This window comes from Coffea arabica, chromosome 8e, assembly GCF_036785885.1.
Source record: "Coffea arabica cultivar ET-39 chromosome 8e, Coffea Arabica ET-39 HiFi, whole genome shotgun sequence".
Classification (NCBI taxonomy): domain Eukaryota; kingdom Viridiplantae; phylum Streptophyta; class Magnoliopsida; order Gentianales; family Rubiaceae; genus Coffea; species Coffea arabica.
This window is the reverse complement of record NC_092324.1, coordinates 14,943,723-14,966,617: the sequence shown is the minus strand read 5'-3', so window position 1 is coordinate 14,966,617 and position 22,895 is coordinate 14,943,723. Positions and strand designations below refer to the sequence as shown.

Here is a 22,895-nt window from a genome sequence, read left to right as displayed (position 1 = left end):
TGAAATGGATTTAAAAAATAACATATTACACAATTCATTTTAAAAATAAGTATTATTCTTAATAACCTTTTGCACTTAAAATTCGTAAATAAACTAGATAATTACACTTAGATAAAATTTTATACTTGAAGTTTGGTGGATTACTAATCAAATTTAGGTTTTGTTAGTTCTTATAAGAATTAATGATTCTATAATAAATTGGGCTAATTGAGTATTTACTATAACATAGTTTATTATAGTTTTAACTATATCAAAAATTATAAAACATAATATTTAAATATATGTAGTGACCCACCGGTTAGACCACTCACCCACTGGTTGAACCAGTAACACGTTGACCCACCTCTTTCACCGGGTTCCTCTCCGGGCTGGTTTAATAACTATGCAAGAAAGTGTCGTCGTTATGAGGGAAAAAAAAGTTGAAAGATGAAATTGAAAGAGATGATTTTGTTTGGAGGAATCGTCAAATATACAAAAGGGGGAGATTTCAATTAGAGCAAAACAAGGGGTTTCTTCTTTTGTTCTTTTTATTTTGTACAATTTCATGGTCTAGATTTTAAAATGGGAATGTGACATTGAATACTAATCCACAAGAATCAGACATTAAATACTAATCCACAAGAAAGTGATGTCATTATAAGGAAAAAAAGAAAACTGAAAGATGAGACTGAAAGAGATGATCTTGTTTGGAGGAACTGTCAGATATACCAAAAGAGGAGATCTCAATTAAAGCAAAACAAGGGACTTGTTCTTTTGTCCTCTATTCTTCTTAGTTTAAAAGTTTTTGGAGATCAGGTTCTACCGATAAACAAAATTAATTTGAGGATTTCAATTCTCAACTCTGTAGGAACCCAATGGAGAGAGAAATTATACACCAAAAAAACCCATTGACCTAGTTAAGACTTAGATCGTGGGTTAAAGAAATTGAGGAAAATTGGCTTCATTACTATCACATCTTGAGATACGTGTTTGGATTTTTTTACAATATCAGTAGTTTTGCCTTCTTGTTTATTGCAATTGCAATTGGATCAATATTACATGGTTATTTTCCTATGTTTGTGGAAAAAATTCACAATCTTGAATGGCGTTGTAATAAGAGAGTAAAAACCCCAATATTGTATTAATTCAAATCTGAGTAGTAGATTAAGTCTTGTTTAATTTTTTATCCACAAATAAAGAATTTATGGTTTTGCTGGGTCTTGTTAAGGAAACCGTTAGAAGCTGTGTTGGTGTAATTATATATATATATATATATATATAATGTGAATGATAACAAAATAATAAATGCCATGGGTTTGTAATGAATTAGCTTATTGCAAATAATTTGTTGTTTATTTTGTAATTTATAGGGACAGAAGCTTGATTAACCTGATTCTGGTCGATTCACTGTAGTTATTATATATTCACACCAATGGTTTTCTATATTTAAGTCTTTGTTTACAAGTGGTCAGACAATTACACCATTGGTCAATATTATTAAATCTAATTGTTTAGCCACCGCCTTCTAATTGGTTCACAAGCATTTTTTGGACATTGATCTCTGTGATTTTTATTTAAGTGTTGAGGGATTGATATTGTACTTGTTTTACCATAAAATATTATGTGGTTTTTGTTGAAGTGTGAAGTGATTGATACTCCTAGTTGTTATGCAACCAATATTGGATAGTTAGACTAGTGGTCTTTGTTTTTACATGTAAGTATGGAGACTTGAAAGTACAAAGTAGTAGGTAGTATTAGTTTTTGCTTTTCTTTGAGTGGTTACTGTAGTTAAGGTTGAATTTTCCTTTCGTTTCATGTCAAAACATGGTTTAATGAATATGTTTTTGTTTGGTTTTCCCTGCTGAGCACCACTATTATTCTAATAAAGTCCACTTTTTTATTGTTTCAAATATTAGGTTATACTCATGATTTTTGGTATTTGGGAATTTCTGGTGTCAAGTTAGTCGACTAAATCATAGGATCATTACAGTACAAGTTCATTTTTGTAATTTGAGGAACTTTGTTTAGGCAAACATCATTGAAGCTTTGTTAAAATTTGAAAGACAATCATATATAAAACAACTACAATGAAAAAACATATCTACTACCCCAAAAGACATAAAAGAAAAATTAGTTTAAAATCAGTTGTTTCACCTTCAATACTGGTAAATGTTTCCATATCCAAGTGCAAAGGGCCAATTGATGTACTTTATTATAAAATTAGATATTTGCATCATTAAGTAATATCTCAGATTTAATTGTTAAGACACCAATCCAATTGAGCACTTGAATTGGTATAGCAGCCTTTTGTGGTGTATGAAATAATATTATTGCTCTGCAGCTTCTGGTGCTTTGAATAATTTTTTGTAAGTTCATTTTGTACCACACTACAAATTCTACCGTATATTTTTTCAACAAGTGAAGTGGCTTTAAAGGGAAATAGAGTTTTGCATCAGTGTATGACTCTCTATCATTGCATGATTATATTGGGGCATTTGAACAGGTGATAGAGTTTCAAACTTTATTTTATCTAATTCTTTAATTTTAGTTTTGCAATAAAAACTGCCGTCTTTAGTGAAACCATTAAAAGAGAAAAACTAGTAAGATCGTTATCATTGATGATTTAAGCAGTAGATGGTTTTTTGATGGAATATTTATTGCTAAGTCCTGTTCAACTTGTAAGTAGCTTGACATTTGTCGTGGTAAGTTTCTTACCCAAATAAATGTCCAAAGGAAAAATTGCTTTCCTCCAACTAACTTGTACAAAGTCTATGGATTAATCTTTTATACATTAATAATGTATACACTATTAGCATTGGATGAATGACAACTATACAAAATTTAACTTTGAAATTCAATTTTTATATGCGTGTTATGGATTCAATGGTGACAGTGTACAAATTATCAATGTATACAAAATTTACTCAAAGTCTATTTTGTGACGACCCCACCTCTCTCAAGGGTGTATCCTAAGGTATCAGCGGGTCGTCTGCCAAACTCTCATCAGGACTCGTTAACAAACCACAAAATCAAATTCAATAACCAATCTTACCACAAATACGCTAAATACAACTAACACATTCTGTCAAAGCAACTTAAAATACAAAAGAGAGTTTAAACTTACAATTCACATTCAAAACAATATAGTACCCTAATCACTTAGTCTAACCAAAACAAAAGTTAAGTGCTAATTCCCCGAATCATGAACCAACCCTGCTAAGGAAAACAAAAGAAAAGGTATGACCTTGCGCCTAGTGAGGTCTAAAAAAGACATGCAATTTAAGAAAGCAATAATTTCACATTTTTAAGTCAGTAAGAAACATAACAAGAGGTATCATATAAGCACATCATTAAAATCAATACGTCAATCATTAAGAATACTGAGCACTGGCAAACACTCGATCAATCAGTAATTCAAGTAGTTGACACTCTGTCAACTTTCATGTCCATGTAGAATCACCACTTCACGCCACTCCGTCCACCTTTCACCCCCTACCGGGCCCGCATACCAACAAACTTTCAGTGATTGGTATTATTTGAGTATACCCAGAACAGTATGGATCCAACACATATATACACTACCCAAGGTTCGCTAATCGAGTTGACCAAGCCCTTGCCGGCTCAACCTCGAATAACTAGCCATTGGGTTTTGGGACCCTCACGTATTATTAATATCATATCACGTTCACTTTTTGTAATAACAATTCAGTAAGGTCAAGTGCGATAAGGTACACACTCGCCCGTTCATAAACAAGTTCAAAAATGACAGTTCATAGTCATATCATTTTTCTCAAGTTTATTGACATATCAAGCATATATATATATATATATATATATATATATAGTGCTATCACGCACTTAGAACACTCACCAAATAGCACTTAAGCGTCCACAGAAGGATCACCTGCACATTCAGTTTCCAACCCTGACAGACAAATACAATATATAAGTGAACCTTTAGTGTTCACCAAATCAATTCATTTAAGCACGAAAACTTTGTTTTTAAATTAGTCAACTTTAGTGTCCTAGACACTTCAACCCATTCAGGCTTTAAAATCGATAATTCAAGTAAAACTACAACTTTCCATTAGGGCAAAAGCATTTCAAAAGTTTGGACAAGGCTTAGCAAGCAAATCATAACAAAAGTCCAATTTTCAATTACTTACATTTGTAGCTTTTGTCCCAAAATCATCTTATAAACAATGATCAAAGTTTAATATGGTTTCTTAAACTAAACCGACCAAAACTTCATGAAAACAAGGATCCAAAGTCAAATCAGTCCATAAAGTTGTCAACCACTAAACTTTGGAGGAAATCTTACTTTCCTCCCTTTTAACTTCAAAATTTTGATTTAAAATCATTATACATACCAAGATCAAAGTCTAATAGAACCTTTTGAGCTAAATTCCTCCCAAAACAGTTTTTAAAATAGAAAATTAAAGCTGGAGTTTTAACTCGTAAATTTGGCCAGCTTAGGCCATATTTTCCATCTTTTGCAACTTTACTTTTTCCAACCAGATAACCCACATTACCACTTCATTTTCCTACAAATTATTCAACATACTTCAACCAACATACATAGAGTCAAGTAGCATCAAATTTCCTAAAATTTTTCCAGTACAAGTGTACAGACAAGCCACAAATTCAAGGAAGGTAAAGATGAAAAATTGCCCATGATAATTGGCCATCGAAACAGAAATTTTGGCATATATACACTCCAATTTTCACCAACAATCCACCATAAATCACACTTAAATCCTCAAGGGTTTCATCAATCATTAACCCTAGGATCTCAAGAGACATGAATCCACCAAATTCTAGCCAAATATATCAAGATCTAAGCATACCAAGATCATTAAAGCATCTAGTACAAAATTTCCATAAAACTTTCAAATCCAGCATAGGTTTTCCATAAATACCATAAATCTACCAAGATCTAGTCCAAAATTGATTGAAAAGCAAAAGAATGAAATAGATTAGCCACTTACCTCTTCAAAACTCCAAACCCTAGCAAAATTAACCCAAGAAGATGGCAAGATCCACTCCTAGGACCCTTTTTTATGCGAATGAGCAAGCTAACTATGGTGTTCACGTAGATCCTGTGAAGGTCCCTCAAGGACCCGTGACACGTGCAAGAGCTAAGAGGTTCAAAGAGTCACTTCAAGCCTTAGTTCATGCCGTACAAGCTCAAGAGAAACCGTGTTCAAGCATTGAAGGAATTGACATGGAAGATTCTTGCAAGCCCACAAAGATATTGCTAACTATTGAGGACGCAAGTAATCAAGCTTTAGGGACGGATTGGGCCTAAATAAATCAGCTCATGTTGAGCTTAGGTCAGGATCAATTGGGCTTTAGTCACTTAGTTAGTTAGTAGGGTTAAATCCGGCCCAATGAGTATAGGCCTTGTTGGCCGAAATTAGTTAATTATTTTCCAGACTCTATTAGGTTTGAGGAAGGCTATAAATAGCCCTAAGTTGATGTATTCTTCTTTGAAGCAATTTTTCCTTTAGCTTGTGAGAGCTAAGTTGAACACCTTAGAGTTGATCCTAAGTTGTTTCTTGACTTATCAATCAAGCAACACACTTGATTGTGGCGTCTTCTACCGTCGAGTCCATTCTTAAGTGGTCCAAATTTGGGATCGATTCCATCAACTTCGCAATGTATCCTCTAAGATCTAGGGTTAGCAATGTGCAAGGCATCATCGGTTTTATGACATGCAATAAAGTGAGCCATCTTGGAAAACCTATCTACTACAATGAAGATAGAATCATATCCACGTTTAGATCGGGGTAAACAAGTACAAAATCCATGGAAATGTCGACCCAAGGTTGGTTAGGTATAGGTAAGGGAGTATACAAACCGTTCGGGTTAACCTGTGACTTAGCCTTGTGGCACACTCCACACCCCCCAACAATCCTTTCCACATCCTTACGTATGTGTGGCCAATAGAAATGTTCCTGTAAAATAGCTAAGGTCTTGGAAACACCGAAATGCCCCATTAAGCCACCACTATGTGACTCTCGAACAAGTAAGTCACGTATAGAATCTCGGGGAATGCATAACTTAGTAAGATAAAATAGGAAACCGTCATGCACATAGAATTTTCCAAAGTCGGACTTCCCACAATTCACATAAGCATTCGAAAAATCCACATCATCCTTATACAATTCTTTCATAAGCTCAAATCCTAGGAGTATAGCATCTAAGGCAGTGAGCAAAGTATGTCGGTGAGATAAAGCATCAGCTACTACATTAGACTTACCCGTCTTGTATTTGATGACATATGGGAAGGACTCTATGAATGCTACCCATTTGGCATGCCTTTTGCTCAGTTTTTGTTGCCCCTTTAGGTGCTTGAGAGATTCATGATCAGTTTTGATAATGAACTCCCGTGCACGTAGATAGTGCTGCCAAGTTTCCAATGCGCGCACTAGGGCATACAACTCCTTGTCATAGGTTGAGTAGTTGAGAGCCGCGCCATTTAACTTTTCGTTGAAGTAGGCAATTGGTTTTCCTCCTTGCATAAGTATGGCTCTAACACCTACACCTGATGCATCACATTCCACTTCAAAAATTAGGTCAAAGTTAGGTAATGCAAGAAGTGGTGCATGTGTGAGTTTGTGTTTGAGCAATTGGAAGGCCTTATCTTGTACTTCCCCCCAAAAGAACTTCTCGTTCTTCTACATGACTGCGGTGAGTGGGGATGCAATAGTGCTGAAATCCCTCAGAATGCGGCGGTAAAAGCTGGCTAAACCATGGAAGCTGCGTACATCACTGACAGAGGCAGGTGTCGGCCATTCTTGAATGGCTTTGACCTTCTCTTCATCTACATGAATTCCCTATGCACTAACTACATAGTCTAGAAACACCACACGATCAGTACAAAATGTGCACTTCTTAAGGTTGGCATATAGCCTCTCCCTTCGAAGTACCTCAAAAATAGCTTTGAGGTGCACAAGATGCTCCTCTAAGCTTCTACTATAGATTAGAATATCACCAAAATAAACTACAACAAATTTCCTAAGGAAAGGTCTCAAAACATGGTTCATTAATCGTATAAAGGTACTAGGTACATTAGTTAAACCGAAAGGCAAGACTAACCACTCAAATAGACCATGCTTAGTTTTGAAAGCGATTTTCCACGCATCTCCTTCTTTCATTCTTATTTGGTGGTAACCACTTTTCAATTCAATTTTAGTAAAAATAATGGCACCATGCAATTCATCTAACATGTCATCTAATCTAGGGATAGGGCGACGATATTTTACCGTGATGACATTTACTGCCCTACAATCGATACACATTCGCCAAGCTCCATCTTTCTTTGGCACGAGAATTACTGGTACAGCACATGAATTTAGACTTTCTTGAACCTAGCCTTTCCTTAGCAATTCCTCCACTTGCCTTAGCAACTCCTTCATTTCTTCAGGTCCCATCCTATAGGCGGGTTTGTTAGGCAGTGGGGCTCCCCGGATGAGGTCAATTTGATGCTCGATCCCTCTTAGAGGTGGTAATCCATCTGGCACATCCTTCGGGAATATATTCTCGAACTCGTGTAAAAGAGATAAGACATTGGTTGGCAAGGAGTCGGTGGGTATAGATGATATGACCAACTCTTCCTTGGACATAAGTACGAGTAAGAGTTGGTTGGAAGACAAAGCTCGCTTTACATTTTTTGGCTTTTGCTAACAAGTTTAGTTTCCACTTGTTATCCTCTCTCATGGCCGACCCTATTGCTGCCTTTTTCTTTTCTAGGGGTTCGGCACTACTCTCCATCCTTTCTTTCCCACTTTTCTCTCGCTTTTTTCTCGCAAGTTCTAGTTCGTACTCATTTCGAAGCCTCACTTGATCTTCATATACTTGTTTTGGTGTGAGGGGTTCAAGAGTTATCTTTCTATTACAAGGCATAAAGACATATTTGTTAGCTCTTTCTTTGAACTCAACATTCTTGTCATATTGCCAAGGTCGCCCAAGTATGAGATGACTTGCTTGCATCGACACAACATCACAAGTGACTTCATCTTCATATTTTTCAATTCGAAATGGCACCTTTACTTGTCTAAACACACGGACTTCCCCTTCATTGTTCAACCATTGAAGGCGATAAGGTCTTGGATGCTTGATAACTGGAAGCCCTAGCTTTTCCACCATGAGTAGACTAGCTACATTGGCACAACTTCTACTATCAATGACAACACTACAGACCTTATCTTTGATATGACACCTCGTGTAGAAAACGTTGTCCCGTTGTACCTCCATTTCCTCTTCCTTGGCTCGAGTAGTGAGGATCTTTCGAACCACCAAACAACCAATCTCCTCATGAGTAGGTAGCTCTTCACCCGAATCATCCTCTTTCTCCACAAGAAGTGGCATCCCTTCATATTCCTCCTCCTCATCAGAGACAATCTCTCCATTCAGCAACAAGAGCATGGTTCGTTGGTTGGGGCATTGGGAGGCGATATGACCAAATCCTCGACACTTAAAGTACTTAGTGTCTCGGCTACGTGGTTTGGGAGCGTCATTATTGGCCTAGGTTCCACCTTTGCCTTCGTTTTTGGAGAAAAGGCATTCGGCCTTGGTGGATTAGGTGAAGCCGCGGCCTTCTCCTCCCTCTTGGATTGAGAATTTTGCCAACTCCCCGCATTGTACGTAGTGCCTGGACGTGCACTATGCCTCATCTTGAGACGCCGTTCTACTGTTACCGCGTTCTCCAGCATCTCATTCATGTCAAGGTAGTGTTGGAGCTCCATTACTTCGGCAATTTCCTGCCTCAGACCATGCAAGAATCGAGCCATGGTAGTTTCTCCATCTTCATGCAAATCGACTTTCATGATGGCCATCTCTATCTCCTTGTAGTAATCTTCGATTGACATGGAACCTTGAGTGAGAGCTTGTAGCCTTCGGTGTAAGTCTCGGCTATAGTAGCTCGGCACGAACCTTTTCTGCATCAAGCTCTTCATTTCTTCCCAAGTTTCTACGGGCTTTTCTCTATTTCTCCTCCGGCGGAGACGTAGTTGGTCCTACCAGATGGAGGCATAGTCTGTGAATTCCATGGCCGCAAGTTTCATGTTTTGCTCATCCGTGTAAGTGTGGCACTCATTGACTAATTCAATTTTTCATTCCCATTCCAAGTACGCCTCGGGGTCCGACTTGCCTTGGAAGGAGGGAATTTTGAATTTGACCCATTTAATGGCATCATCTCCTCGCCATTGGAACCTTTAGTCAGCTTGGTTCGTCCCCTCAAATTGTTCTCTCAGTTGGTATCACGAAATGAGTATAGATTGTGGATCAAATCTATGTGTAGTTGAGTCAAATAGGGAAACTTGCATTGTTTCCAACACCAATTAAGTTAAGTCGTATGGGTAGTTTCCTAATATTGCTTGGCATCAAAGTATCATAGATTTGGTTGGTATTGAGGGTATTGTAAACTCTATATAAGACTACTTTTCATTCATTAATAACAACAAGAAATTTTCCAGCAAACTTGAGTGAGTTTTCTCATAGCTTTCGAGCTTCCTTTGAGCAACTTAGAGGTTCTCTAAGTGTTCAAGTTTCAGCTTATCAATCAAGAACCTCACTTGATTGCGGCGCCTTCTATCAACACCTTTGGTTCGCTAATCCGTTAGTTTGTGGGTTGAGATAATATCAAGATTGTTCACAATCTCGGGGATTAGAGGGGGCATAAGGTTCCGCTGCCAATTCCAAACTTGAATTCGACCATCAAGATCCGGGCTTGTAATCACGAACTCCGTCGCACCCACGGGATTCGTATCAACTGGCATCAGAACTGGTTGATGGTATTCAGGTTATATCTCTTTTATTTCTAGTGTTTTTTGTACCTTTTGTGTCATCCCTAACCACCTAGGGTTTTGTTCTTCATCTTGTTGCCAAATCTGTCCATTGTTGTCTTTTGCGTTTCCGCTTGTGTTGCTTCAATTTCGATCTCTTGTTGTGTGTTTGTGTTGTGTCCAACCTATTTGCGTATAGTTTGGCGTCTATTTGTGTCCCCAAAAAAAAGGTACTATTCATCGTCACTGTTCACCGCTACTGTTCATCCCGAAAATCGCTGTTCACGTTAAATTCTTGTGGCTGTTGGGCTGTAATCCCTTGTCTCTTGATTACTGTCAATCAAGTTTGTGGAATTCTTGAAATTCTTGATTGAACGAACATCAATCTTGAAGTTCCTGAAAACCCTAATTTGATTCTTGAATTTCTTGAACGTGTGCAACGAATCTTGGGCTGTTTTGATTGAATCTTGCAAACCCTCTTGAAAATTCTAGAAAATCATGTTATCAAACACAAAATCCTGTCTTCCTTGAATTGATCGAAGGGTTTCTTAAAAAAAAAATTGGACCCAAAATTTTTTTTTTCTAAGGTCCATCGGGTTTCACTAACTTGCCAAAACTGTGACGACCCCACCATGCCCAGAGGCAAACCAAATGGTTTGACGGACCGCCTGCCCAACTCTTGCTGGGACTACAGATCTGGAACATACATAAACCCTACAACATGCTCAAAAGGACTTCGAGAAAACGAACTTTCGAAAACCATTTTAGCTAAACCAAACGATGCAATAGAACTTTGATACAATGCTCCAATGAAAATCGAAAACAAAATGAAAGAGGCACGGCGACGTCACAATCCGGCCGGATTCAAGGCAGTGAGTCCAACCCAAATTTTGTTTTCAAAATCCCTTGCTAATCCGGCCAGATATCTGGCCAAGAACCGGATTCTGAAAATAGTTTCCTGCCAAAAGTTTTTCTCTTCGTCATTCAAGTTCCGCGCTCGCTCAACTTCCCAAACGGGTCCACGAAAAGTGCACCAAAGCCATAAAGATAGACGATCTCAACCATATACACATAAGAGTCACAATATACATACATGAGAAACTTTACACGTCAAAATATGATACTAGATCAAAATGCAATTAGGGTTTTCTTGTACAAAGGATCTTAACAAAAGTATATTGATACTAGCTCGACTCTTTCTTCAAAAATCATGATTCCTAACATTTTGAACCCTGTAAGGAAAACAAAGATAACGGGAACGGGGTGAGCTAGAAGCTCGATAAGGTACCAAAGTATAACCAGTCAAAATCGTGAGATTTCACTTTTAGGGCAAATATATACATCAAGTAAACGAAATGACCAAACACCACAAGCCAAAGGATACAGGTGGCTCTCAGGAGCCAAATTTCCCTTTTTGCTTCACCAAAGCTTGATCAAGTGTTGACACTCCGTCAACTTTTAAATAGAGGAACCAGTCCAGTAGAGCACCACTTTATCACCAATTTTCGTCCACCAAACATACCCCTTACCGGGCCCGAACACCTCACAGAAATAGTGGTGGTAATACTCGAGTATACCAGAAATTCAGGGTATAACTTAGCCCCAAGTCAAAGATTTTATCCCTGGTGGTGCTGGACAACACAACAAACTAGCACAACGGCCATACTTCACCAGGGAGCCTCAGTTCAGGATTTTGTCCCTGGCGGTGCTAGACAACACAACAGGCTAGCACAACGGCTACACCTCGCCAGAGAACCTTGGTTCATGATTTTGTCCCTGGCGGTGCTGGACAACACAACAGGCTAGCACAACGACTATATCTCGCCAGAGAACCTCCAAACGACATCAGATCAGGCGCAGATAACGGATTCAAATTTACACAGTAATCAGTCACACAGGCAAGAGAACGAGTGTGATAAAGTACACCATCGTCTCATTTAGAATAAACAAAGTTCACAGTCATTCCAGTCACAGATTTCAAGTACAAATAAACCAAGTTAAGCAACAAAGGAGGGAGTGGTACACTCACCATCAATGGCAACACTTCACTTTCCTTGATTCGTCCCCATGAACTCACTCGAGTCCTGTGATCATACATTATATTACAAGGCTAGTGATACCAAGCCAAAATGCATGAAGAAAGGAAGGTTTCAAAGACTCCATGTCCTCTCATTCAAACCTTACTTCCACTCAACACCATACTAAAAATGTGTAAGGTCCAAAGACAACCTAAGAGGGGGGGTGAATTAGGTTGATTAAAATCTTAATCAAATTTATGCTATTTTTGCTTAATAAAAATTTACCTTCTTTTCTAGTAATGATCAATCAAGTAGATTAGAAGAAGAGAGCAATATTGATTCAAAAAACAAGTATAGATAAGCAATGAGAATTTTATTAAACAAAAAAGAATAAGATAGAATATCAAACCGATTGTCTACCAAGCTTTCCTCAAACTTGAAGACCAATCACTAGGTTGAGCAACTTCTCTTTGATGAAAGATGATCAACTAGATGTACAATGGAGGGAGCACTTCCTCCTTGCCCTAAGCCTCACTTAGTCAAGCTAAGAAGTTTTACAATCACTCAGATAACCCTCAACAAAGCTACACTAATGAAACTTTCAACCACAAGAGAAATGCTCACAAGAAATTCACACCACTTAGAGAACAAATCTAGCTTTGGAGACTATTTTCTAGCTAAAATATCTCTTGAGATCTTGTAAACAAAGTGTGCAAAAGTCCCTTCTTTGTTCAGAATCGTTTGTATTTGAAGGGGACAAAAAATGGGCTTCATTAATGCTTCCAACGGATAGAAGGCAGATGAAGAGTCAGCTAGCCGTTGGGGCTGTCGGACGTTCGACGGCTTAGTCATCGTCCGATCCCATCGTCCGAAAATCAGTCAAGTTGTTGTTCGGACGTCCGATGGGATTTTATCGTCCGAGCTTTTGTGTCCGAACGTCGTCCAGAGAGTTATCAAATATTCGTGGAATTTTTAGGACGTCCGATGAGATTGATGTGTGTCCGAAGCATGCGTCCGATCCTTCAGGACGTCCGATGCTTCCTTACGAGCGTCCGACAGAGTCTTGGCAGAGAGTCATCAACACTTTGTGGAATTTTTAGGACGTCCGACACGTTCGATGTGCGTCCGAGGTGTACGTCCGATCCATCCGGACGTCCGATGCATTCTCACGAGCGTCCGATAGAATCTTCTTCTCAATGATCTTCATCCTTTCGGACGTCCGACCGATTCCTTCGGACGTCCGACATGAGTGTCCTGTTTTTGCTTCTTCTTTTGGTTGATTTTCATTTCTTGACATATTCGTACCTGATTCTTTGATAGGCAAAAAACACTTATATTTGAAGAGAGTTAGATAAACATTTCAAAGTACTTTGTGATCATCAAAACCAAGAATAACATTCTCCCCCTTTTTGATGATGACAAAACAAAGGTTTGAAATGAGATTTGATGATTGCAATAAAAACTCCCCCTTTCTCAATAGACAAGAACTCCCCCTTACTTAGTGAATCATAAAAAATTTTGAAAAACTCCCCCTCACTTAGCTGCCCAAACGAATTAAACAATTATCCAAAATATGACAATTAAGCAGCCAACATCCAACATTTTACCAATTCAATCCATCAGCCAATCCAAATTTAATCAAATCATCAATCAATCAATCCAACATCATCAATCATCAATCAATCCAGTCCTCTCCCCCTTTTTGTCATCACAAAAGGGCAATCAATCACATCCATCTCATCCACAAACACATTCATCAATGCAAACCAAAAAATTCATTACATCCACACAATCATCATTCAAAACACTTAAACATCTATCAAACAGTACCAAAAGAAACATAAACATAATCATAACCAAATGTTGAATTCATCTACATATCCATTGTTGAACATCACAAACACATGAAATAGACAAACAAAATGCAAATGTCCTAAATGGTGAACTATGTGGATCCAGGTGTTCTTCGAGAGAGCTGATATTGGGAGAGGTCCTCCTCTTCAGTTTCTTCATCATCTTCAGCAGCCTCTTCAACTGGTGCCTTGCCTTTATCTGATGTGGAAGGGCCATGAGGAGTCACAGGAGTTGATGAGCTCGGGTCTGGAATTAATGAACTTGGATCAGTGTGGCGTGGCTCTTTGCCATGTGAAACTTCCTCAACCACAGGTGGGGGAAAAAGAAGATTCTTTTTGTCTAGGTAGGCTGTTTGATGTTCAGAGGACATGGTGAGCATTAGACCATGTTCTAGAAGAAGAACATGCTGTTTGAGTTCACGAAGGAGCTCAATCACTTCATCATTGGAGGAGGAAGATGCCTTAGTGGCAGACTTCCTGGGATGAATGGGAGTGAGTGAAACAGATGAAGGATCATGTGCAGTCTTAGACCTCTGTTCACTAGATGATGCCCCCTTATAAGCCCACAGATTATCTTTAAAAACAAGATTTTTCCTTTCAAAATATCCTTTGGTAAAGGCATAAGAAGATGCTTCTTTGGGACAAACACCTAGAATTGGAACTTTGTAAAACTCAAAAATCTTTTGAAGAAACTTTCCATAAGATAATTTTCGGCGAGAATCAGTGGCATAGCGAAGTAAAAACTTGCACATGACAAAACCAAAATCAATACGAATTTTTTCTCGAAAACAGTAAAAGAGATACAACTCTATTTTGTTTGCATCAGTTCTATGGCCATCAGTGGGTACAAGCAGGTTTGAAATGATTGAAAAGGCAATTAGATTCACAGGGGCAAGATCATTCAGTTTAGCATCAGCAGGGGCAGAAAAACTTCGTTTAAAATAAGTCAACATCTTAGCCCCATCAAAATGATTATCAGCAGTAGGATGCTCTTCATAAGAAAAGAAATTTGCAATTTTACTCTTGCATCCAGGTTCAATAGTAGTTTTTAAAATATCATTCACAATTTCAGAATCAAAGACTAAGTCTACCCCATTAACCCTGGACATAATCTCAGTCTGGTCAGTGCCTTTCCTAAGATTAGCAAAGAATTGATACAGCATTTCAGGGTAATAAACATTGGGCATAGAAACGAGATGTGACCATTTCTGGAAAGCAAACAGACTCAGAATGGATTCTAAACCTATTTGGCGAAATTCAGAAGAATTTATAGTGCGTTGAGGAATGACACCTTTTTGGGATATCCAGGAGTGTTTGTCTTTTGCAGCATCATCAAAGAATGTAGGGAGTGTGGCTGATTTTGGAGGCGGTTGAGAAGATGTTCCCTGTCCAGATTCAGGCTGAGAGGTGGGTTGTGGAGTAGGCCATGACATTTGACCCTTTACGGCTCCTCTCTTGAAACGTTTGGATGAACGTTTGACCGTAGGAAGATCCTCATCCTCATCCCTGAGTGGATGCTTGCGTCCGGCAGTAACCTTTCCTCCTCTTAGATTCACCATTGTGCGAAATGTGTGGAATGAAAGATGCAAATGATGCACACAGTAGTAGGGAAGTGAATCGCACAGAAATTTTGGGACAAAAAGGCCTTGAACAAGATTTGACAGAGCGGTTATGAGAAAGTAGGGTTTTGAGAGAAATTTGGGAATTTACGAAATGTTATGCGATTCGATGAAATGATCAGGAGAAATGAATCGCAATCAATCAGGAAAAGTTTTGTTTGAGTCAATTTGGGAATGAGAGCTTCAGAATGGTATGAATTTGAGAGTGAGAAATGAGAGAGTTTTCGTCCGAGAGGAAATAGAAGAAAAAGAGTTTGAAGCAAATGAGGGAGAAAGTTATTTTAAAAAGTGAGCCGTTGCACTGTCGGACGGCCGAACGAAGTCGTGTGTCCGACAGCTTCGTCCGAACAGGTGTTTTCTGGAAAAAAATAGCTGAAGAACATTATCGGACGTCCGTTCATCTTCTTTCGGACGTCCGAAGACTTTGAGAAATTTTAAGATGATTTTTCGATTATTCCCAATTTTGATCTTAGATGAATGAACTGATCTAATGGCAAAGCTTTGGTAAAAATATCAGCAAATTGATCATTAGAACAAACATAATTTACACAAATTTCACCTTTTTGAACAAGATCTCGAATAAAGTGGTGCTTTATATCTATATGCTTTGTCCTGGAATGTTGAATTGGATTTTTGGTCAAATTAATAGCACTAGTATTATCACAGAATATAGGCATGCAGTCATATAACAATCCAAAATCATTCAAGGTATGCTTCATCCATAAAAGTTGAGCACAACATGCACTAGCGGCAATATATTCTGCTTCGGTTGTAGACAGAGATATTGCATTTTGCTTTTTGCTAAACCAAGAAACTAAGCAATTACCAAGAAAGTGAGAAGTTCCACTAGTACTTTTTCTGTCCACACGACAACCACCAAAATCCGCATCCGAATATCCATATAAAGCAAATTCACAAGATCTAGCATACCAAAGACCATAGTCTAATGTACCTTTCAAATATCTAAAAATTCTTTTAACAGCATTTAAATGTGATTCTTTTGGACACGATTGAAATCTAGCACACAAGCAAACAGCAAACATAATATCAGGTCTGCTTGCGGTTAAATAGAGTAAGCTTCCGAACATACCTCTATAGTGCTTTTCATCCACATGATTACCTTCTTCATCTTTGTCAAGTTTTGTAGAAGTGCACATTGGAGTTCCAACTTGCTTTGAGTCCTCCATGCCAAACTTTTTCAGCAATTCCTTGGTATATTTTGCTTGATTTATAAAAATTCCCTCAAGGGCTTGATGTATTTGAAGTCCAAGGAAGAAATTTAATTCTCCCATCATACTCATTTCAAATTCACTTTGCATAGTGGTGGAAAAATCCTTGCATAGATACTCATTAGTAGCACCAAAAATAATATCATCAACATATATTTGCACAATAAGAAGGTCATTTAACACTTGCTTAGTAAAAAGTGTGGTGTCCACAATACCTCTTTTGAAACCATTTTCAATCAAGAAACCACTTAATCTTTCATACCAAGCTCTTGGAGCCTGTTTTAAACCATATAATGCTTTAGATAGTTTAAACACATGACTTGGAAATTTTGTATTTTCAAAACCGGGGGGTTGATCCACATATACTTCTTGATCAATAAAACCATTTAAAAAGGCACTTTTAACATCCATTTGAAACAATTTGAAACCTTTGAAACAAGCAAAAGCAAGAAGCATTCTAATAGATTCTAATCTCGCTACGGGAGCAAATGTTTCATCAAAATCAATTCCTTCTTCTTGTGCATATCCTTTAGCAACTAATCTGGCTTTATTTCTTACAACAACACCTTTATCATCCAATTTATTTCTGAATATCCACTTTGTGCCAATGATAGGTTGATTTTGAGGTCTATCAACAAGTGTCCAAACCTTATTTCTCTCAAATTGGTTAAGTTCCTCTTGCATAGCCAAAATCCAGTTATCATCCTTTAAAGCATCATTGATATTTTTGGGTTCAAAAAGAGAAACTAAAGCAAAATTGTCTATCAATTTTCTAGATGAAGAACGAGTCTTTACCTTTTCGGATGGATCACCAATTATAAGCTCTCTTGGATGATTTTGGCTAAATTTCCAAGCATTGGGAAGGTCTTTGACTGAATCATCATTCTCATCTTCATCACCCTTTTCTTGATTATTATGAGCTTCATCCATCATTTCCATCGCTGCTGGTTTAGATATTCCTTCATCACCAATTTTCAGTTTTTCCATTCCTTCACGAACACCTACATCATCATCCTTACACAACCTTTTGGAATTATCATCATTAGTTTCATCAAATGTTATGTGAATGGCTTCTTCTATCACAAGAGTCCTTCTATTAAAGACTCTATATCCTCTTTTGTTCTCACAATAACCCAAAACTATTCCTTCATCAGATTTTTTTTCAAACTTACCAAGATGTTCCTTTAGATTTAAAATAAAACATTTACAACCAAAAACTTTGAAATATCCAACCGTAGGTTTCTTATCAAAAATCAGTTCATAAGATGTTTTATTCAAAATGGGGTCTCAAAAGGATTCTGTTCATCACATAACATGCAGTGTTTACCGCTTCAGCCCAAAGGTATTTTGGCAAACTACATTCACTTAACATAGTTCTAGCAGCCTCTTGTAGTGTCCTATTTTTCCTTTCTACAACACCATTTTGTTGTGGAGTTCTTGCAATTGAAAACTCATGTGTTATGCCATTATGATCACAGAAATCTGAAAAACCACAATACTTGAATTCAGTTCCATTATCACTTCTAATCCTAACAATTTTTAAGCCAAGCAGATTTTGCACTTTAGCAAACAATGAAGTGAAATTCTTGAAGGCATCATCCTTATGAGCAAGAAATATCACCCAAGTATATCTAGAATAATCATCCACAATCACAAAGCAGTATTTCTTACCTCCCAAGCTAGTGATTTGAGTAGGACCAAATAAGTCAAGATGCAAGAGTTCTAAAGGTTTAGAAGTTGAAACACACTTCTTTGGTTTAAAAGAAACTTTTGTTTGCTTTCCAAATTGACATGCATCACAAATTTTATCCTTTTCAAAACAGATTTTTGGCAAGCCTCTAACCAGCTCCTTTTTTGAAATTTCCTTTAGTAAATCCATGTTAAAATGACAAAGTCTCCTATGCCACAACCAAGGATCTTCATTTGAAGCTTTAAGACATTTGAAGCTAGAAGAATCAATTTTATCAAGAACCACAATATATATGTCGTTAAACCTCTTACCTTTGAACACAACATTATATTTGGAATCAAGCACAATGCATTCATGCTTTTTAAACAGCACATTCAAGTCTTTATCACACAACTGACTAACACTAAGCAAGTTATAACCTAAGTTATCAACTAAGAGCACATTTTGAACAAAAGTTTCACCATCCTTACCAACATCACCTATTCCAATTGTCTTAGCTTTCACATCATCACCGAATGTCACCTTTCCACTTGATTTTGATTTTAGCTTTATGAACAAAGAGGGATCACCGGTCATATGCCTTGAGCAGCCGCTATTGTAACGACCCCACCTCCCCCTAAGGCGAACCAGAGGGTTCGGCGAGCCGCCTGCCCAGCTCTCGCCGGGACTCAGTCGCTCACTACATTCCTCAAGTAAATTACAAGGTACAACTCAAATAATACATCCAATTCTCCAAAATTACATATCATAAGCGAAGCGGAAACTAGTTCTAAGCGTAAAATGTAGATTTACATCCGATTCAATTCCAAATATTTATACAAGCCCAAAAGTACATAAACCAAAACCAAAACTAAACTATACAAGATGTACGCCATCCAGCCACACAAATATCCAAAAATAAGTTCTTCATTTACTTCGATCCCTGTGGGGAGAAGAAGGTAGTAGGGGGTGAGCTAGAAGCTCAGCGAGTGACCAGTAAAATCAACAGCCAAGTATATTTCACAATAAAGCATTGATATGATGTCATGATGCAGTAATCAAATGTTCATTTATTGCACATGTGAGCCAGTGAAGTTCTTGTACTTAAATATCCAATGCTCGTTTAGATCAGGTAACCGTGAAACAGAAGTAAGGAGTCATCGGGGTCCAAAGAATATGTAAACAATAGTGGAGACATTGGTTCTAAGCACAAGACTTTCCAGGAACTCATTGGAGCCAAATTATGTCATGGCACACACCCGAACCCAAATGATATGCAATGGAGTAATAAATGCAAGAATTAGTTCAAAAGTAACTTTGGGAACAGTCGAGGGACCACTCACTCCAATTATAGTGCTTCAAGTATTCACGTTCAACTATACTCTAGGTTTGAAGTCCAGATCTGCGATAGAAATCCAATTTGAGAACTTTGAAACACGAGTAAGATTCGAAACTTAAACGTTCCGTTCATTAAGAATCAACCAATTGAAATTCATTTGAAAGACATTCGTGAAACACTTGCTCGCTTTTCAACTCGTAAGGTTTTTGTAGTATATATACTTGGAAAATAACACTTGAGTTGAAAGTACAAAGAAATACAAGTTTACATTGGCCATTATATCTTTTCCTCAAGGGTACAAGTTCGTTTAGGTTTTTAACGTATAACCCTCGATAACAAAGTAGTAAAGGTGCTCGCTAGTTTAAGTGATAATCACTTAACCTTTACACAAGTTACAAGTATAGTTTTCTAGTCCTTGAGCGTAAATTCGGGCAGCATGCCCTTTGTGTTTACCTAATTTTCCAGCCATTTAGGCTTCATTATTTTTCCTCAGTCACAACCCAAAGTCACGCATATCATAATTCAGGTCAAAAGCCGTTCCATAGGCTCATAATATCATAAGCATAAGAATCACAATAATAACAAGTGCAGAAATACAATCTAGCAAAAGACAGATTTGACGTGTGAATGCGGAAATAACATATCCGAGGCTACGCTTATCGGATTGAGGCGCAACCTATACCGTTTCGAAGCTAAGACACAGGGCTACAATGTTCATGAAGATAACTTAGTCCAGTTCCTAATGTAACTTAGTCAAATCCTCAAATTATAGAACCAAAATCTAACTTGTCGGCTATTTAACCGCATTACACTGTAATGATCATATCTCAGAGTACAAAAGTCCGATTCAGGTGTTCTTAGAAGAATTTGAAAGCTAAGTCAGAATAATACAACTTTTATGTTTTGGAAAAAAGCTAAATCAGTACATATCCTAGTCAAAAAACGTGATAAACTGGACAAACTGATCACACGGACTGCTGGGGAAAAACTTAAAATAGTAAGGGTATTTTGGACTTTTCACGACCTACATTGCTCCGATTGAGTTGAAATTTTTTAGGCACCTACAAAATACCATTCTATACAACTTTCATTCTTTGACCTAAGGCCAATTCGTCCTCTAAGATAGGGCTACAAAACCGGACAGAATGATGGAGCAAATTTTCCAGAATTCTGGGATTTTTAGTATTTAATGCAATCTTCCTTAATTTCTCACTTCAATCACTACCAAAACCCCTTCTATAAACTTAATTTCAACATATATACATCATACATCAAATTGGGCAGAAATTCCTCAAGCCCTAGTTCATCATATAAAAAGGGGAAAACTTCCAAAACATGATAACATCCATGATTCCACCACAAAAGCAAGTTACTAAGCTTAATTTAACAAGATTGAAAGTAAAATTTAGAGAGATCATCTTTCTTACCTTGACTAGAGTTCACTATGTGTAACCCAAGCTTTCTCTTTCCAAAATCTCACCACAAATCACTAACTAATCACTCAAAGGCAAGTTTAATCGGTTTGTTTTGTTTGATTTCTCACTTAATAGTTGGATTCAAGAAGAAATGGAATGTTTTCCCTTGGTGTTTTTCTCTCTTACTCCTCTCGGCCAGCAGCAGCAAAAATGAAGAGGAAAATGCTGAATTTTGGTGTTAAATGGAAAGACTAAGTCTTGGTCAAGAAGCTCTAAGGTGGCGACACTTGTCGCCACCACTACCTTCCATTTTTCTCTTTCTTTTCCTTGTCATTTTAGCCACTAATTTCGGTCAACCTTAGCTGCCAAGTAAGAAGATATTTTGCTCAAGTTCAATAAGCTTGTTTGGTAAGAAAAATGGTGGTCAAGTGGTGCGTTCAATCGGTAGTGCGCGGGACCCGCTGGTTCGCGCCGTTTTTCTTAAAAACACACTTATTAGGGTTTTTACTTCCCATTCACTAACCTTATATCATTGCTACTAGTCACATATTATTTCTCACTTAAAAGTCACTTTTAATCTCCAAATTTAATCCTTACTCTGTACCGAAAATTCATCCGGCGAAAATCGCGAAAACCCTAATTTTGCTCCAATCTTGAAACCAAAAGTGAAACCCTACTTTCTAGGTTCATTGGCACTTATTGTGGGGTGATTGAGTAGTAGGGCCATTATAAAGTGGTATTTTTCAAAGAAAAGGGAATTTTTAAGAAAAATACAAGGAATTTGCACGGCTTCTGGCCGAATTCCCCACAAATCACTATTCACCAAAAATTTTTCCCTTTTCTTCTGCCTCGGGGCATTACAGCTATCAATAAACCATTTGGACTTGTTTGAGCCTTTTTCCTGAAAAGAGAAAATGTTTGGTACCCTTTTTAATTTTTGGGTCCACAATAGTTAGCATTGTATCTCACTAACCACATGCATTTCATCCCTCTGTTCAGATTTCTTTTCACATAGCAATCTCCTTTCAAATGCCCTTTTTGACAACAAAAATCACACATAATGGAAGAGTCCTTAACATGTACTGGTTTGACATATCTCAATCCATTTCTTCTATATGTAGTGAAACCATGTACATTTTTGTTGCGTGCTAATGTTCTTTGATGAGCAGTAAGAAAGGTAGATGACATGTTCTTTTTGAGAAAATCTTGTTTTCTTGCTTTCAAAGTGTCATCCAAGTTGTCCATTCTTTTTTTCAAATCACCATGTCTTTCCTTCAGCATTCTACAAATATTTGTCTTTCTATCAAGCTCATTTTGAACATTAAATCCGGCTCTTACAAGACAATCATTGTCAGTCTTTAGTTGCTTATTTTGTTGAAGAAGACTTGTATTTTCATGAATGAGAAAAGTAATTTTCTGTTTTAGCTGCTTGTTTTTATCATAAGATTCCTTCAAGGCATTATGCAGTTTTTCAACAAAGGATTCAAGATCATCATCTTCTTCATCATTACTTTCAGATTGAGAGTGTATGGAAGTTACCTCATTATCTCCAATAGCCATGAAGGCCATTTGAGCTGATTCTTCCTCTTCTTCAACTTCCCCTTCAGAGTTGCATTCATTCCAAGTAATCTGGAAGTTGTTGAATCTTGGCTTTCGATCAGCTTTCCCATCTTTCATTTTCTTCATGGGGCATTCGTTTGCATAGTGTCCAGGCTGTCCACATTCATAGCATTTGTCCACTAGCTTCTTGTTGCATTCTTGTTTTCCTTTGTTCCTTGCATTTGATGAATAATTTTGAAATTGATTGCTAGGTCCTCCCTTTCTAAACTTCCTTTTATTCAAGATTCTCTTGAAACCTCTTGTGATGAGAGCAAGATCATTATAATCACCATCCGAGTCTTCATCATCCAAGTGAGCTGGATCATCTTCACTTTGAGTAGTCTTTAGAGCAATATTTCTCTTTGCTCTAGCATCCTCTTCCTCCTG

At 37.5% G+C, this 22,895-nt stretch overlaps 1 protein-coding gene across 1 annotated transcript; it reads right to left on the bottom strand.

The window, feature by feature from the left end:
- Positions 1-5,729: 5,729 nt before the first annotated feature.
- Positions 5,730-8,352, bottom strand: LOC140012668 (uncharacterized). The gene is made up of 4 exons (XM_072060949.1): positions 7,825-8,352; positions 7,384-7,598; positions 6,633-6,727; positions 5,730-6,526 (listed from the first exon to the last, which is right to left on the bottom strand). The coding sequence occupies exons 1-4, from the start codon at positions 8,350-8,352 to the stop codon at positions 5,730-5,732; spliced, it is 1,635 nt and encodes a 544-aa protein (XP_071917050.1).
- Positions 8,353-22,895: the final 14,543 nt, after the last annotated feature.

Bases quoted from the DNA above. Each gene is read 5' to 3' on its own strand.
- LOC140012668 (XM_072060949.1), bottom strand. From the start codon at position 8,352: ATGCCACTTCTTGTGGAGAAAGAGGATGATTCGGGTGAAGAGCTACCT. The intron at 7,599-7,824 runs GTGAGGCTTCGA...CTTATGTCCAAG, and splicing joins AACAAGTATATGAAGATCAA to GAAGAGTTGGTCATATCATC. The intron at 6,527-6,632 runs GTACAAGATAAG...GTGATGCATCAG, and splicing joins AGAAGTTCTTTTGGGGGGAA to GTGTAGGTGTTAGAGCCATA.